We start from the raw sequence: 15840 nt of genomic DNA, 5'->3' as shown, positions 1-15840 counted from the left end.
GTCTTGAGAGTTTTTATTTCTCTCTTGCAGGTGGGAATCCTGGGATAGGTCTCAGAGAGGGTGTCAGCAGAATATGCATCAGTTTTCCAGGTGGTCTCTTCCGGGTCCTGGTCTCCCCCGATGGGTGGGTGCCAGGGTAGGGGGTCATCAGTCAATGCAGCCCGTCCTGAGGCAGCCTTCGCTTGTCTGGTGTTGCTTCTTTTCTGAGCCTGGAGCTGAAATACAACTGAGGCCGAGATGTTGTCTTTAGGGAGAGTCCCAAGTAGATCCTGGGAAAGGATCTGGGGGGTGGGGGTATCTAAGGTGTCCCCCTTGAAAAAAACTTTAACCGTGCAGGTGTTGGGACATTCAAGTAGTTGCTAGCAAAGAGGCTGCTCTACGCAAGCAGGACCAAGGGCCAAAAAGACCAGAAACTTTAATTTCAGTTTTAAGCATACACAAAATAATTCAATTAACTGCCGGAGGAATTACACCACATGAAACATATGCAATTGCAGATCACACAGCACTTTATCACTCACAGAAGTTCCTAATGCTGTGGGTACAGGCTTAACGGGATCCCAGTGGTGCTGTCCTCTGGGGTCCGGCAGCTGGGCTGGTCCGGTCCGGATGCATGGGGCCGGTGTTCCTCACCCCAGAGCTCCGTCGCATCTCGATCGAGAGGTACTAGCCGTTTTTCTGTCGTCAGAGAGAGGAGCGTGGAGCGGTGTCGCTTGCCGGACTAGCAAAAGGACGTGCCTTTGTGGCAGTCTTGACAGGCGAGCACTGTTGGCTGGTCAGGACCCATTTTTAAAGCCTGTTTGGTACCCGCAGCAGTTCAGGTGGCTATCAATGAATTACATCAATGCACGCAGGTTAACCATAGACAGGGTGAGGGGCTACCTGTGGTTATCTAGGGAGAAAACATCACTCACACGTATGATTATCTTAGCAAGTCACTCTGAGTCAGTAATTGAAGTTCAAATCCTCATCTATGGGGTACACAAGCTTCAGGACACATCTATGGGGAATGTGTCCTTAATATCACACTTTAAGTTTCAGGAAAGTTAACTCAAACATTTTAAAATCTTTTTAACATTTTTTAGACATTTTTAAACTTTTAAAAACATTTCTATATTTTACTACAACAGGGAGGAAAGTCAGGGGGTCCAAACCGAATGACCAGTGATATGGAAGGGGAGGCAAGGTTACCCTGGGGACAAGGAGAGGTCCTTGTTTCCCCTGCCGGGCGGCGTCTGGGGCCCTCCGCCCTGGTGACCTTCCATATCTGGCCTTGCCCTGCTCCTGCTCAAGTCTGTCTAACTGCCTACCACAGGATCTCTGAGTTTTATCGGCTGCTTTGCTACTAACTTGCTTTGTAAAACTCCGGGCCCCCATTTCTCCCTTGAGCAAAATAACTAGTCTCCAAGAGATTTCTTCCTGGGAGGCCCCTGCGAACCCGCTCTCCTCCAGGCTCAGTTCTCCATGCTGTTCTTTATGGGCACAGGTGAGCCCAGGAGGCAAACCCCAGGGGTGTAGGCTGGAGTTTCACCTCCCCCCACCCCCAGTAGCACGTGTAAGGCTGAGCACTGCGGTTTTATTGACAAAGGACTAGGTGGGTCCCATGCCTGGGGAGCCAACTTCCAGTGTCAACAAGTCCCAGAGATGGCACTTCGCTGAAGAGTTATAACCAGGAGGAGGTAGGGCCCGGGGCCAAAGGCATCCTGAAGGAGCCGTGGAGTTGGTGCCAAGTTGTAAATATTGCAGATTTCCTGCTGCGCAGGAGTCAGCGCCCATAACCTCAGGTTGTCTTTTACCTGCCCAGCAGCCTCTTTCCCTCCTTCAGCTCCCTTCTCCCCCACCACACCCCACCCCACCCTACCCCACCCCGGTTTTCTTTCTTTTAAAAATACATTTCTTATTGGTTTCAGAGAGGAACGGAGAGGGAGAGATAGAAACATCAATGATGAGAGAGAATCAATGATCGGCTGCAGCTGCCTTCCCCAGGCCCCCCACTGGGGATCGAGCCCACAACGCAGGCATGTGCCCTTGACCGGAATCAAACCTGGGACCCTTCAGTCCACAGGCCGATACTCTATCCATTGAGCCAAACCAGCTAGGGCCCACCCGTTTTCTTATGGGAAATCCCTACTGAATCCTTAATGGTTCAGAGTGAGCCTGATCCAGTCTGGCCAATTAGATCATTTGACTGGTTCAGGCATGAGGGTGTGGGGACCCATTCCTGATCAATGAGAATTAGCCCTGAGGCTTTTGCTAGAACTAGTAGGAATGGGGGGGGGGGTTGCTAAGCTGGTCGGGCAGAAATCCGGTAATGCGGGGGGGGGGGGGGCACTGGAGACAAGAGACGCTGCCTGGGCACGGAGGACAGCAGAACTGAGAAATGGGAAAGGGCAGCTTTCTGATGAAGACTGTGTGAGCCCCTGGGTCCAGCTATGCCTGAAGGTAGTCAGCCTTTGATCTTATGAGGGAATAACTTTTCCTTTTCACTTACACATTGTTTGGGGTCATTTGCAACCAAATAGACCCTTACTAATAAAGTCTATACAGGTTCAGAAGAGGCACAGATTCTTGTAACGTCCCAAGGGCAGGGGAAGGGAGTGAGCACTTTTCAGAATCCTTCAAGATGTGCAAGCTTTGCAGGACGGGCAAGCTTTGTCACAGTGGGGGACCTTCCAGGTGAGGGGAATAGTAAAGTCACAAAGGCAGGAGGTGGGGACACCTGTGAGAGCGAGTAATGGGTTGGTGTGAGGGTCCTGGATGTCAGGTGAAGGGTGGCGCATGCTCCTGAGAGCAATAGGGAGCCACAGAAGGTGGATGAGCAAGGGGAGTCTACTCTAAACTTGCCTTCACTTCCTGGAGCCCCAGATCCTATAGTTTACCTCTCCCCCTCCCCCCTCCCCCCCAGACCCTCAGCCAAAGTGGGAGGAGGGGTCAGACTGAGGAGGGCTCAGGCTGCCATCTGCATGCAAAGTTGCTGGGATGCTATGCAGATGAGGGATCCTATGCAAATGTATGCCCTCCTGGGAGGTGGGCCAGGACGTTCCCCTCATTAACTTGGGGACCAGGTGTTGGTGGGAGAACCCCTTCCTCCCTGGAGTCTGCTTTCTCCCCTTCCTCCAGACATCTGCTCACTACCCCCCCCCCCCCCCCCGCCCCAGCTCCTCAAATCTCCTCTCACCAATGTCTGCTCTTAGAATGGGATCTCTCTCCACCTGGTTCCTTCCTTCCCTGGGACAATGGACTGCATTTCGCTTTTCTCTCCGTTCCTCCATTTCCCTTGGATAAGAATACTACTTAGTCACCATGTCCTGAGCACATCCTCTGTGCCAGGCTTTGCACTAAACGCTTCCCACTGTTGTCTCATCAGCGTCTCCCAATCACACGGTGACCCTGTGTGTGTGTGTGTGTGTGTGTGTGTGTGTGTGTGTGCTGTATTTTTTTTTAAATATTCAATTCTGTTCTAGAGAAAACAATAAAGCCACACGGATAAGGAGACGGACGAAACGAAGGTCGGATGTTAAGAAGCAACTCGTGAGGCCTGTGAGACGTGTTAAGAATGTGAGCTGAACACGGGTGGGGAGGGCGTAAGGACCCAGTAGCTCCAGGTTCCACGCGTCCTGAGGCGCCTCCCCGTTGGCGACTCTGGAGACTCCGGCTCTGTTCCATGAGTCCTGCGCCCAAGTCATGCGTGACCCTGGCACCTCCCAGGCGCAGAGCCCTCTGGCTTACCTGCCACTGAGGGCTGACATCACACCTGGCTCGCATGGGCACGGAGCCAGGCGCACCCCAGAACGCAGGTGTCGGGGACCTCTGATCGCTCGTGCCCCGAACTAAGTGTGTTAACCTGGCCCATCTCTTTTTGCTTCTTGCGTTTGTTTTAAAGGGATTCAACCAACCATGGAACTGGAGCGCCTGAGTCAGACGGGTGAGCTCCTCCGCTCGGATGCTGCTCCATCACCCGCCAGGTTTCCATAGCCTCCCGTGACGGTCCCACGGCCACGGCCACGGCCACGAGATCCCATTTTGTCCATTTTGTGGCTGAGCAAACTGAGGACAGTGAGGGGGAGTCCCTTGCTGAGATGAGAGGCTTCTGAGCGCAGAGACCCCCGTGCACGTGCCGCACAGGGGCGGCCACGCTCCCTCCTCATGGCAGCCCTCGCTGGGCCCCAGAGCCCATTCTGTGTTTCTCTTTGTCTCTACTTGACTGTCTCTGCCTCCCTCCCCCGAAATCTATCTGTCTGACTCTAGGGCTCTCATCTCTGAGCTGCCCCAGCCTGTCCCTCCTTTGCGCCCCCCCCCCACACCCCCAGGTCTTTCCACCCCTCTTTCAAATCCCTCTTCCTCAGGAAGTCTCTCTAGCCAGCCTCAACCTCTCTGCTCCAGCCGTGTCTTCTCTCTGCCCCAGGCCCCTCCGTCTGGGTCCCTCCAAGCCTCCCCTCCTCCTGCAGCTGCAGGAATGATGCCATACCCAGAGGAGGCAGTTCCATCTCGAATTCCATCCAGTCTACAGCTCAGAGAGGTTTTCCTCTCCCAGCTTTAATTCCCTCCGGGGCGCTGGCAAGAGAGTCTGGGAACTTTTATTAAGGGGACAGCGCCCCACCCGCCAAGCAGGCACGGGTCCTCAGGGGCCAAGCTCAGTGCCCTCTAGACCCCCGGCATCTCTTTCTTCCATCCTCGGCCAGCTGAGTCACCCTCTGCGCTCTCTCTCTCTCTCTCTCTCTCTCTCTCTCTCTCTCTCTCTCATTTCTTTCTCCATGACGTCAGATCTCTCCCAGGTCTTGTGAGGGGGCTGCGGGGCCATGGGGAGGGGAGCATCACCTGCGCCCCTTCCCCTCTCATCCCCCAGAGCAGGCTTCTGGCCACAGGATGGTGTCGAGGTGACAGACAGCATTTATTCCAGACTCCAGTGTCCATGATGAGGGGGCGGAGCAGGGGTGGGGATCCAGTGTCAGACTATACAGCAGGACGTCAGGTGGGGGACGAGCAATGGAGGCAGGAGGTAAAAATAGCCTCAGCTAGCCGACCCTCGGAGCCTCGTCCCAGGCCGGGCCCCGGGCTTGGGTCCAGAAGCTATTCTGGGGCCTGGGAGAGTCACACTCCCTGGAGGAAGGTCCCCTCCCACCCACGAGAGAGAGAGCGAGTGAGCGCACCCTCCCTCCCTCCCAGCAGTGTCTGTAGGTCCCTGCCCAGCCTGCAGAGGAAGGAAGGGAGGGCCGGAGAGGGAAGAGGGCAGGCCGGGAAGGCGGGGGAGGGCAGAGCGTGAGCAGGGCTGGTTCTCTGATGCCTGCAACTCCAGGTTGTGTCCGATGACTGCCTCTCGGAGGCCCTCAGGCTTAGCACTGGGGAGAAAGTGGAAAGGTCAGCCTGTGCCCAGGGAGGCTGCTCCACCCCCCGCCGGTCCCTCCGTGCCAGGGTGCCCAGGCCCTTGCCCACCTCATCTCCAAAGCCCCCACTGACACGCCTGGCTCCTCCAGAGGCACCTCCCATGAGAAGGCCTGTCTGCTCAGGCCGCTGGGACCCTGAACGGCTCAGCTCTGGCTCCCCAGGCGGCCTGGGGAGAAGAGGCAACATGCTGAAGGTCGTCCCAGCTGGGGAGGCAGTGGGGATGGGGTTGTATTGGATGGAGAAGGACTCGGAGGGTGGGTGGGAATGGGTTGGGGATGGGGGAGGGATGATAATGCATGGGGGTGAGGGATGAGTTGGGGCGAGGGTCAAAGATGCTGCTGGGGTTGGAGATGGTGTTGTAGTTGGGGCCAGCCCTGGGGCAGGCTCGGGGATGGCTATGGATTGGAGTTGAGGGTGGCCATGTGATTGGGGTTGGAGATGAGGTGAAATAGGGATGGGTTTGGTGTTCGGAATGGGAATGCGGTGGGTTGGAGGGGCCTTGGGGATGGGGATGTGGCTGAAGCTGGGTTTGGGGCTGGCGGTGGGTTGGAGCTGGGATGTGATTGGGGTTGGGGAAGAAGTTGGAGCTCAGAGTTCAGGGAGTTAGGGGTGTGGTTGGGATGGAGGTTGGAGATGGGATGGTTATGTTGAGGTTGAAGATGGGGATATGGTCGGGGTTGGAGAGGAGGTTAGATGGGATGGGTTTGGGGATGAGGGGGGGATTGGGACGGGAGGTGGGGCTGGATGTGGGGATGAGGATGAGATCAGGATTGGAGAGGAGACTGGGATTCACATGGGGTTACGTTGGGTTTGGTGATGGTTATATTCGGGTTGGAATTGGAGGTGGGGATGACCTTGGGGTTGGAGAGATTAGGGACGGTGTTAAGTGGGGCTTGAGGGCGGCCTTGAGGATGATGGTGGGTTGGGTGAGGCTGTTGTAGCTGGGGATGAAGATGGGGGAGGGGATGGCTACGGACGAGGTTTGAGGTTAGAGATGGGATGGCATTGTATTTGGGTTTGGAGTTGAGGATAGGATGCTATTAAGGTTGGGTATGGGCGGGGTCTGGGGCTGAGGTCAGAGTTACACCTGGGGATGGGGTTGGGTTACAGAGGTCAATTCTGAGGTTGCGAGGTCACTCACGGAGCCGCCTTTTCCCCCTTTCGGCAGCAGCCGGGGCGCCCCTTGCGTCTCATGCAATAGAAGGCAGCGACGACGAGGAGCAGGAGGCCTACGCTGACGGCCACCGCCATGACAGCGACTCCGGCCTGCGAGGTCTGGGGGGCCACTGGGGGGCAAGACAGAGGGGCGTTGGGCCAGCAGCTCTCCGCCTGCCCCATGTCCTGTCCCACCCCCGCGGTCACTCACGAGGGCCGAAGTGGAAGACATGCCGGGTGCTCCCGAGCGGGTTGGAGGCCTCACAGGAGACGCCTTGTTGGCTCATGGTGTTGGTCAACTTCAGGGTCAGGGAGCTGCTCACCCAGCCCTGCCTGCCGGGGACCGGCTCTGTGGACTGTGGAGACTTGGGTCAGGGCTGGGGTGAGGGCAGAGGTGACGTCCAGTCCCTCAGGAAGTAGGAGAGGGGACATAATGCTTGCATCAGTGTCCCCTGGGAACTTGGGGAGGGTGCCTGTGGCCCGGAGGGTGGAGACGAGGATCCCTTACACTGTCGCCCTTTTCGCTCCACGTGAGTTTGGGCTCTGGGTAGCCGCGGGCAGAGCAGGTCAGCCTGACTTCTTCTCCTTCTCTCCTGCTGCCCTCTGCCTGGGGGGAAATCTCCTCCGGCTTTAGCTCGGGTTGCCCTGTGGGTGGTGGGGAGGAAGGGCGTGAGCAGGAGGCACCGTGGAGAAAGAGGAGCGCGAGTAAGAGAATGGGAGAGGGGAGAGGAATAGAGTAGAAGAGAGAGGACCAGCCATGGTCCCTTCCCAGTGGTCCTGGCCGCCCACCCCCGTCGTCCCCATCCCAGCCTGCCCCTACCCCCAAACCTTCAACCAGCAGCTTGAGGACCCGGGTGCGACTAAGGAGGGGGACCGTGGGCGTATAGGCCTCGCATATGTAGGTGCCAGCAGAATTGAAGGTGATGGAGCTGAGTGAGAGCGTGGGGCCATCCACCAGGCGGACTGCGTCCTGTAGGGTGGGGGAGGGAGACGAGGCCAGTGGACCATGAGAGAAGGGGAGGCGGTGTTGGGAGGGAGGGGGTCCCACAGTTGGGGTCTCCTTTCCCTCTCACCTTGGTCCAGCGTAGAGCAGGGGTGGGCAGGCCTTGCACGGAGCAGGTAATGTCTACGTTGCTGTCCAGGGGTAAGGAAAGCTCCTCCTCCTGGCTGAGCTCAATGGGGTCCAGGTCTGGAGGGGGTATAGACGGTCACCTTCCAGGACCCTCACCAAGTTGGTTAGGGGCGCTCAAGGGCTTTTGTGGGTACAGACGGGAATGCACAATAGTCAGCTGAGAATGCCAAGCGCTCCTCGTTGATCCCCCATCTCCGTGAACTCTCCACTCCGCCATCAGGCCAAACCCCAAGCCCAAATTTAGGAGTCTAACCGGGGCCCCTTTCCCTAGAGCGGATGTTTGGGCCCAAGGAGAACGGACAACCTTGCAAGGTGTTTCTTCTCTGACTTTCCACCCAAACCCTGTGCTCAAGCCCAAACCCTTGCCTTCTCCTCCCCACTGCCCATTCATTCATCAAGTCTTTCTCTGCCGTGCCCCCCGAAACGGATCTTCCTACTTCTGTGCATCTCTGAACTCCAGGTCCAACTGCCTTGACCACTGCAGTCACCTCCTCACTGGCCTCCCTGCTGGGCTGGACTCTGGGCCCCTGAGCAGCTAGAAGGATCTTTTCAAAACACACTGGCCAGCCCTTCCCTCTGCTTAAAATCCCGCAGTGGTTCCCCCGGACCCTTGGCCTAGAGGCCAAGTTCCCTGACAAAGCCAGAAGGTCCGCCTGGTGTGGCCCCTGCCCTCTTCTTTGACCTCATTTCCCACCCTCCTTTCTTGCCCCCCCCCCCGCCCCCACCCCGGAGCGCCAGCTACCCTGCTCTCTTCCTGTTTTGCTCCAGCACACCAAGCTGGGTCCGGCCTCAGGATCTTTGCACTTGCTGCTCCCTCTCCCTGGAGTGCTCGTCCTCGGCCTCCAGGCATTTCTGATTCCACTCTCTGGTTTCTTACTCAAACGTCCCCTTCTCAGAGAGGCTGCTCGAAGCCCCTGGTGTGGCCACTCAACTCTCTCCTTCAGCTGTTGAGAGGGACGTCAGCTGTCAGCCCTCAGCTGTCAGCCCTTTCCGGGAACTGCCTCAGCTGCAAGGAGCCCCTTGCTCAAGGTCATGCCCCTTCCTCAGGCAGCCCGATAGTCAATGGCTAGTTGATGTGGGGGTACAAAAGCCAGGCCCCTTCGCCCCAACTTGGAACATCCCCGCTTCCAAGTGCCCTGTGGGGCCAACCAAGGCCTTCTTAGACTTCAGCCCAACTTTTCCCTCTGCCCAGTCCTGCTTCCTTCCCCTCCCCGCCCCTCGTAGACGTGGGTGCCAAGGCGCTCCTCATAAACTTCCTGCCTTCAGATCTCCACGGCAAAATCTGCTTCCTGGGGATGCAGCCTGCCAACACCCACCCCCAAACTATGTCTTGCTCGCCCAGCCAATTCCTTACCCCATCATTCTGCATGAGTCCCTGCAGATGTAGGACTGCTACCCCAAAACGTCTTATTTAGCATTTGCCCTCCGTCTCCCCTATTGGGCCAGGAGCTCTGTGAAGGTGGGGACTGGGCAGACTTGTTCACAGATGTGTCACCAACATCTGGCCCAGGGTCTAGCTCCAGAAAGGGCGACATAAGGAGTGCCCAGGAGGAACAGCGCCTTTGCACAGGGCTGGGGGGCAAGGGGCCTGAGGAGGCTTCTTAGAAGACGGACCCAAGAGACGGGTCAGAAATGGGTGGTAGAAACATGAGGAGTGATCATGGGCATGAGAGATGCTTGGGTATGAGGAGGAAAATGCCTTGGTGGGGAGAAGGGTCGGCCACAGGTGAAACCAAGCAGGTGGGCCTTGAAGACCTGGTGAGACACCTGGGCTTTCCCAGAGGGCACTAGGGAGCCATGGCAGGTTCTGGAGCAGGGGCAGGCCAGGTGTGTGCTTTGGAAAGGGCTCTCTGGCTGCCGGTGTGGGAGTTTGGAGGGGACTGGGGCAGGGTCCCCAGGAGGAGGGAGGCGTTTGGGATCAAAGCAGGGACTGCGCATTTGGAGGCAGGACTCGGGGGTGAAGGGGAGGAGGCTGCCAGTGCCAGGCCCCCCACCCCCACCCCCCCAGGTTCTCCCAGGGCTCTCACAGGCCACGCGCAGCTCCAGCGTCTTGGAGAGCTCAGCCTCATCAGCAGCGTCATAGTCTAACACCCGGCAGCCGTAGATCCCGTTCTGGTTCCGCTGCACGCTCTCCAGGGTAAAGTTCCCGTGAAGATTCGTGTTCAGCACTTTCTCCTCCGTGTCCTGGGTGACGAGGGATGAGGAATCGGCTCAGGAGCCACCCGGTGCCGCGGGGTCCTGCGACGTCAGGGGCCCCCCAGGCCAGAGCCAGGGATCCCGGTAGGTCGGGTCTCCAGGTGAGGGTCATGTTAGGTCAGAGCCCCTCAAGTCAGGGGGCAGAGGTCGGGTTAGCTCTTGGGTCACTGGCCAGGCTCCTGGCTACGCCAGGGCCACCCGGTGAAAGGTTAGAAATCGGTGCGGGTCAGTATGTCACAGAGGTCAGGGGCCAAAGGAGCAACGGGGTCAGTCACCTGCAGGCGATAGAACATGTACTCGGGCGTGGGGTTGCCGTCCCCCTGGCAGATCAGCTGGATGGAGTCGCCCTCGCGGACCCAGCCCTCCGTGGTGGACGGGCTCACCCAGAACTGCACGTGCTCCGTGGGGTCTGAGGGGAAGGCAGGGCGGACAGGTCAGTATGAGACTTGGGGGCCCAGTTCGGTATAGGGGGATGCAGTACAGAGTTTAGTCGTTAAACTCCCTGGGGTTCAGAGTGCTATGGGGGGGGTCAGAGGTCAGGTGGAGCTCGTGTGACTCCTTGAGGTCGTATTTCAGCCTAAGGTGGGGAATGGGGGGGCCAGAGTGTCGGCCAAGGCTGGCTGGGAGGGTCCGGCCTCCGTGAGGTGTGGAGTCCAAGGTCGGGGAGGTGGGGCCAGGGCGGACTCACAGTGCAGGGTGAGGCTGAAGGGCGGGCTGTCCAGGTGGCCGTGCTGGGCCCGGGGCAGGCTGTAGTACGCGGAGCAGTGGAAGCTGGCCTCCCGGTCCTCCTTGTGGACCCGCAGGTAGAGGGTGCTGGTGAGGGACTGCAGGTTGGAGGCCTCGCGCACGGTGCGGGTGGTCATGTAGCTATCTGGGAGGGAGGGAGGGAGGGGGGAGGGGCGTCAGCCAGCCCCGGTCCCACCCCACCCACCCACCCACCCCACCCACCGCCAGCCAGGCTCCTGCCCCGCTCACTTGAGTTCCTCTCCATGGGCACCTGCAGGGGCTGCCCGTTCCGGTACCACTTGATCTGGGGGGCCGGGTTCCCGTTTTGGCTGTGGCAGGTGGCGATCTGAGGCGGACACAGGCATGGCCCGGGGTCTGAGCCAGGACTCAGATCGCTGGGTCCCCTGTTCCCTTAGAAGTTCTCCCCACTCGGATCCAGGGCTCTAGGGCCCCCATTCCCCGCACCCACCCACCCCTACCCAGGATGCAGGGGGTCTGGCAGCCCCGCCCCTCCAACCTTACGACCCAGGATTCTAGGCGCCCCCAGCCTGCCTTCCCCTAGGACCCTGGAATCAAAGTCGCCCCGCGGTACCTCCTGGGCAGAGTCGTCCATCACAGACAGTATCCCTTTGTTGGGGAAGACTTTGGTGGTCTCTGGCTTTACTATGGGGGAGATGTTACTGTCAGAAACCCCTTCCCGGGCTCTCCCCTGCCCCACACCCTGCCCTGTCCGGGTGCCCACAGACACTCACCAAATACCTGGAGCTTCGAGGTGGCCTCGGCAGTGCCCGCTGCCGCCGTCACCACGCACACATAGTCATGCTCGTCTGTCACCTGGGCCTCCACCAGCACCAGGTGCCCCTGGCCTTGCAGCTGGTACGGGGGACTGCGGCCCCGGGAGGTGTGCACCCTGGGCTTCACCTCGGGGCCCTGCACCCCGGCCTCGGCGAGGAGGTGGCGGGCCCCGGAGCGTTCGACCTGTGGGCAGGGAGGGCCTCCGCTCAGGGCTGCCCGCTGCCCGTTTCAGCGTCTGTCTCTCTCCAGGTCCCTTCCTCTCTGCTGCTCGGTGGCTCTCCTCCTGTTGTTACCTCTCTCGGTCCCTCTGTCTCGCTCTCCAGCCCTCCTGCCCCTGTTCTCTCTCTGTTGTCACCTTTTCCTCTCTCTCTTTCTCTATCTCACTCTCTTCCCATTTCTCTCCCTCTACCACCTTCTGTCTGCTTTTTATTTTCTCTCTCGTTAGTCCCACCCCCAGTCCTGCGTGCTTGGTGTCAGTCTCTGGATGTCCTCTCTCTCCCTCTCTCTCTCTCTCTCTCTCTCTCTCTCTCTCTCACCAGCACTTTGAAGGGGGGACCAGCTGGGCCCCGGCACCAGCTGAACCTGAAGAATGCCTTTCCTTGCTGGGTCTCAGTTTCCCCAGCGGCCGCATGGAAAGGCAGCGAGGTGGTGTTCTTAGGGCCCTTCAGATTCCGATGAAGGAAGGAATGTGTGCAGCCCCCTGGGCTGACTTTCAGGTCCCCGTCCACGGCCCCCCGGCCCCCGGCCCCCAGCCCCAGGCACTCACCAGGAACCATTTCAGCAGGAACGGGTTATGGTCCCCCAAAGGGGTGCAGTCCAGGGTGACTGTCTCCCCCCGCATCACCTCCACCAGCGGGGCCACGGACACCTGCATTCCCGCCTGGACGCCTGTGGGACAGCGACTGGGCTTTAGCCACCGCCACCGACGGGACAGCCCTCTGGACAGAGCCCTCCCCCCCTTCCCCCCCAGGATCAGCCGCTCCAGCCTCCCTCCATCTCTCATCTCTGTGTCTCTGAGCTCAGACCCCACCAGCATTTCCTTCCAGCTCTCCCTTCACTTGCAGAGCTAAGGGCTCCTCGCCTGGCCACACAGGGCCTCCGTGGCCTCCATTCAGTCCTCCTGGGGTGTCGCTGCACCTGTCCCTGCTTTTACCACCATGCCAGCGGTTCTCAACCTGTGGGCCGCGGCCCCTTTGGGGGTCAAACGACCCTTTCACAGGGGTCGCCTAAGACCATCGGAAAACACGTATATAATTGCATATTGTTTTTGTGATGAATCACTATGCTTTCATTATGTTCACTTTGTAACAATGAAAATACATCCTGCCTATCAGATATTTACAGGACGATTCATCACAGTAGCAAAATGACAGTTATGAAGTAGCAACGAAAATAATGTTATGGTTGGGGGTCACCACAACATGAGGAGCTGTATGAAAGGGTCGCGGCCTTAGGAAGGTTGAGAGCCACTGCTCTACACCAAACACCCTTCCAGGGCAGGGCCAGGGCCAGGGCAGGGCCAGGGCAGGGCCAGCTCATCCCGTTGCCTCCACAGCCTGTGAGGGCCTGGCCTGCAGTGACGGGAGCGGAGTGTCTCCATCTCTGCCTGTGTTGTGTCTCTCCTCCTGGGGCTCCATCTCTTGGTTCCGCCGTCCCTGCCTCTGTCTCTCTCAGCCTCGGGGCCTCTCCCTCCCGAGTGGGGGGCTGAGGTGGGGTGTGGGCTGCGGCAGGGCCTGGAGCTGAGGCGGATGGGTGTGTGGGGGTGGTGAGGGGGGGACAGGGCTGGGCAGGTTTCAGGAATGTGGGAGGGACAGGCTGGCTCAGACATGCCCGGCCTGGCGCCAGAGCCCCCTACTCGCCCGTGGCCCCCCTGCCTCTTTGGTAGAGCAGGGAAGGGGTAAGGTGCATCACCTCACAACAGAATAGGATTGAGGCCCCATGTCCCTGGTCCTACAGGAGGAGGGAGGGACTGGGGGGCTGGACCCCTGGGTCTGAGGGAGGAGGGCTGGGGGCCTGGACTCCTGGGTCTGAGGGAGGAGGGCTGGGGCCTGGACTCCTGGGTCTGAGGGAGGAGGGGCTGGGGGCCTGGACTCCTGGGTCTGAGGGAGGAGGGGCTGGGGGCCTGGACTCCTGGGTCTGAGGGAGGAGGGCTGGGGGCCTGGACTCCTGGGTCTGAGGGAGGAGGGGCTGGGGGCCTGGACTCCTGGGTCCTAGGGGAGGAGGTGGCTGGGCCTGGACTCTTGTCCCAAGATCCTGGCAGATAGAGCTGCTCTCATCAGGAAACCACGCTCTCTCACCCTCTGGGCTGGCATCCTGGCATCAGCTCTCATTTCTTAGAACTCCCCCCCCCCCCCCCAGCCTGGCCCATCCCTGCCCCTGGAGACCCACTATTTTGCTATGCTTGTGCCAGGGGCCTGGATTCCCAGGCACCCACCTCTGGCCCAGGCCTGTCCCAGGGGAGGGGGCACGGGGCCAGGCTGCTGCCTGGGCTGGGGCTGAGCAGCGGAGAGCGAGGGCGGAAGGCAGGGCCGCGTCTCTTCCCCAGTTCCTCTCCCGCTGCTGCCAGCCGGGGGCCTGCTCCCCTCCCACTTCCCCACAGGTGTGCGGACTAAACTGGGGCCCAGGAAGGGGCAGTGTCACTAGGAAACACTGTGCCCGCTGTCACTGTCCAGGGCTGGCCTCCAGCCCTTCCCCGAGGGAGGCGGGCTCTTCAGAGTCTGGGCTCTGAACCCCTCGGATGCCCTGATCCCTGGGCTCTAGCTAGGGGACTCCGCTCCTCTCAAAACTTAAGACGCCCAGGAGGGGCGCCCCGGGCTGTGGTCTCCTGGGCCCTGGGAGGAAGCCATGCCAGCCACCAGGGCCTGGACCCCTGGGTCTGAGGGAGCAGGGGGCCCGGGACCCAGATCCAGGGGCAGCGGCGGGGGGGGGGGGGGGGGGGGGTCCCAGCTCCTGCGGTGGAGTGGGAGGGGCTCTGACTTCCCGGGTGGTCTCTGACCAGGGCTGTGGGGTCCCCAGCTCCTCTGCCCGGCTGCCCCCTGATCTCTCATTGCTCGGACGCCCCCCATGCTCCATACCCCTCCTTCCTGGGGTCCCCAGGTTTGGCTTCCTGGGGTGGGTACAAGTCCCTTTCCCCTTCAGTCCCCGGGGGCCCCCATCGCACCCTGCTCCCAGCCCCAGCCCCAGCCTACCTGGGTGCGCCCCCAGCAGGAGCGCGAGCACCAGCAGCCGCGGGGCCCCGCGCATCTCGGCCCAGGCGTCCGGGGGCTCCATGTCCGCAGCGGAGGCAGCAGCGATTAAGCCCCAGCTGCGGCGGGCGCCGCCGGGCTGGGAGGAGGAGGCCCCGCCCCAAGCCACGCCACGCCCTCCCGGCCCCCCCTGTTCCCCCCAAACCTGGGCGCCAGGCCAGGACCTCCCACTGCCCCGGGAGGACCTCCCAGCGCTCTGCGCAGAGCGGTGCTCCCTCTGTCCCTAGCCCCAGGCTGCGGCTCGCGGACCAGCAGCCCAGACCCGCGGCGGGCGGCTTGCCAGACCAGTCCAGCCGGTGCGGGGACCTCCGCACACAAGCGCGGACCCTGTCCCCCTCCGACCAGGGGCCTGTGCGTGTCACCCAGCGGCACCCAGCACAACCAGCGGCGCCCAGCCTGACCAGTGGCCTAGAACTGCTTCTCCCAGTTTGCCCTGGGAGGCCCCTCCTGGGGCCGGTGCTCTGGGCTGCTTTCCTGTCTGCCCACTGGTCTGGAACCTTTCCGTTTAATCTCATACTAATGGTCTCCCAGCCGCAGGTCTGCCCAGGGTGTGTGTGTGAGGTGCTCTCTCTTAAGCTGACCCGGTAGGGCCGTCTCTCTCTTCCCCCATCCAGGGAATCCCAGGAATGCCACCCCCCTTCCTGCCTCCTGCCTCCTGCTTCCCTTCACTCCCTACCTAGGGGGGAGGGGAGAAGGCGGCTGGCAGCAGCAGGTGAGTGGGAGAGGGGAGGAGGACAGGGCACCTGCAGGGTGGGGGAGGAGTATGTCCATGGGTCCAGGGAAGGGTCACAGGTCACACTGAGGATCACAGATCAGAGGGCCCAGGCTCCTCCCGAGCCCGGTCAGACTGCTGGCTGAGGGGTCAGGGGTCAGGAGAGGTCACTGGTTACCAGGGAGAAATGGAGCCCTGGATACTGGTCAGAATGGGGGGTCACTAGGAAGACTGGGCTTTGCCCATCTGGCACAGAGGGAAGGCTCAGGTTACAGGTCCACCTGGGAGTCAGACTGGGCAAAGCTCCTTTATCCATCCGCGATACAGGAGAGCAATTGTTAAAGCAGGAGAGGTGACCTTTCAGTATCAGCCGCACCATTCCCTCCTCCAGGAGGCCCTCCCTGCCTCCTCCCCCCACCCCGCTGGGTCAGGGGCCCCCTCTGGGCTCCCCCCCCCAGGCCTCCCCAACTGCAGTCCTGCACACTCTGGGTCGC

General features: G+C 60.4%; 1 protein-coding gene across 1 annotated transcript; it reads right to left on the bottom strand.

The window, feature by feature from the left end:
* BCAM (basal cell adhesion molecule (Lutheran blood group)) lies at positions 1-14853 on the bottom strand. The gene is made up of 18 exons (XM_081108668.1): positions 14578-14853; positions 12156-12277; positions 11347-11572; positions 11187-11257; positions 10844-10940; positions 10557-10739; positions 10144-10277; positions 9700-9856; positions 7614-7729; positions 7369-7510; positions 7049-7185; positions 6752-6896; positions 6527-6671; positions 5434-5551; positions 4469-5339; positions 3897-4047; positions 522-678; positions 1-226 (listed from the first exon to the last, which is right to left on the bottom strand). The coding sequence occupies exons 1-15, from the start codon at positions 14657-14659 to the stop codon at positions 5334-5336; spliced, it is 1881 nt and encodes a 626-aa protein (XP_080964794.1). The 5' UTR covers positions 14660-14853; the 3' UTR covers positions 1-226; positions 522-678; positions 3897-4047; positions 4469-5333.
* Between the last annotated feature and the right edge of the window lie 987 nt (positions 14854-15840).

The sequence above is a fragment of the Myotis nattereri genome (genome assembly GCF_964212035.1).
Source record: "Myotis nattereri genome assembly, chromosome: 15".
Classification (NCBI taxonomy): domain Eukaryota; kingdom Metazoa; phylum Chordata; class Mammalia; order Chiroptera; family Vespertilionidae; genus Myotis; species Myotis nattereri.
The sequence above is the reverse complement of the archived record's forward strand: the minus strand, read 5'-3'. Positions and strand labels throughout refer to the sequence as shown.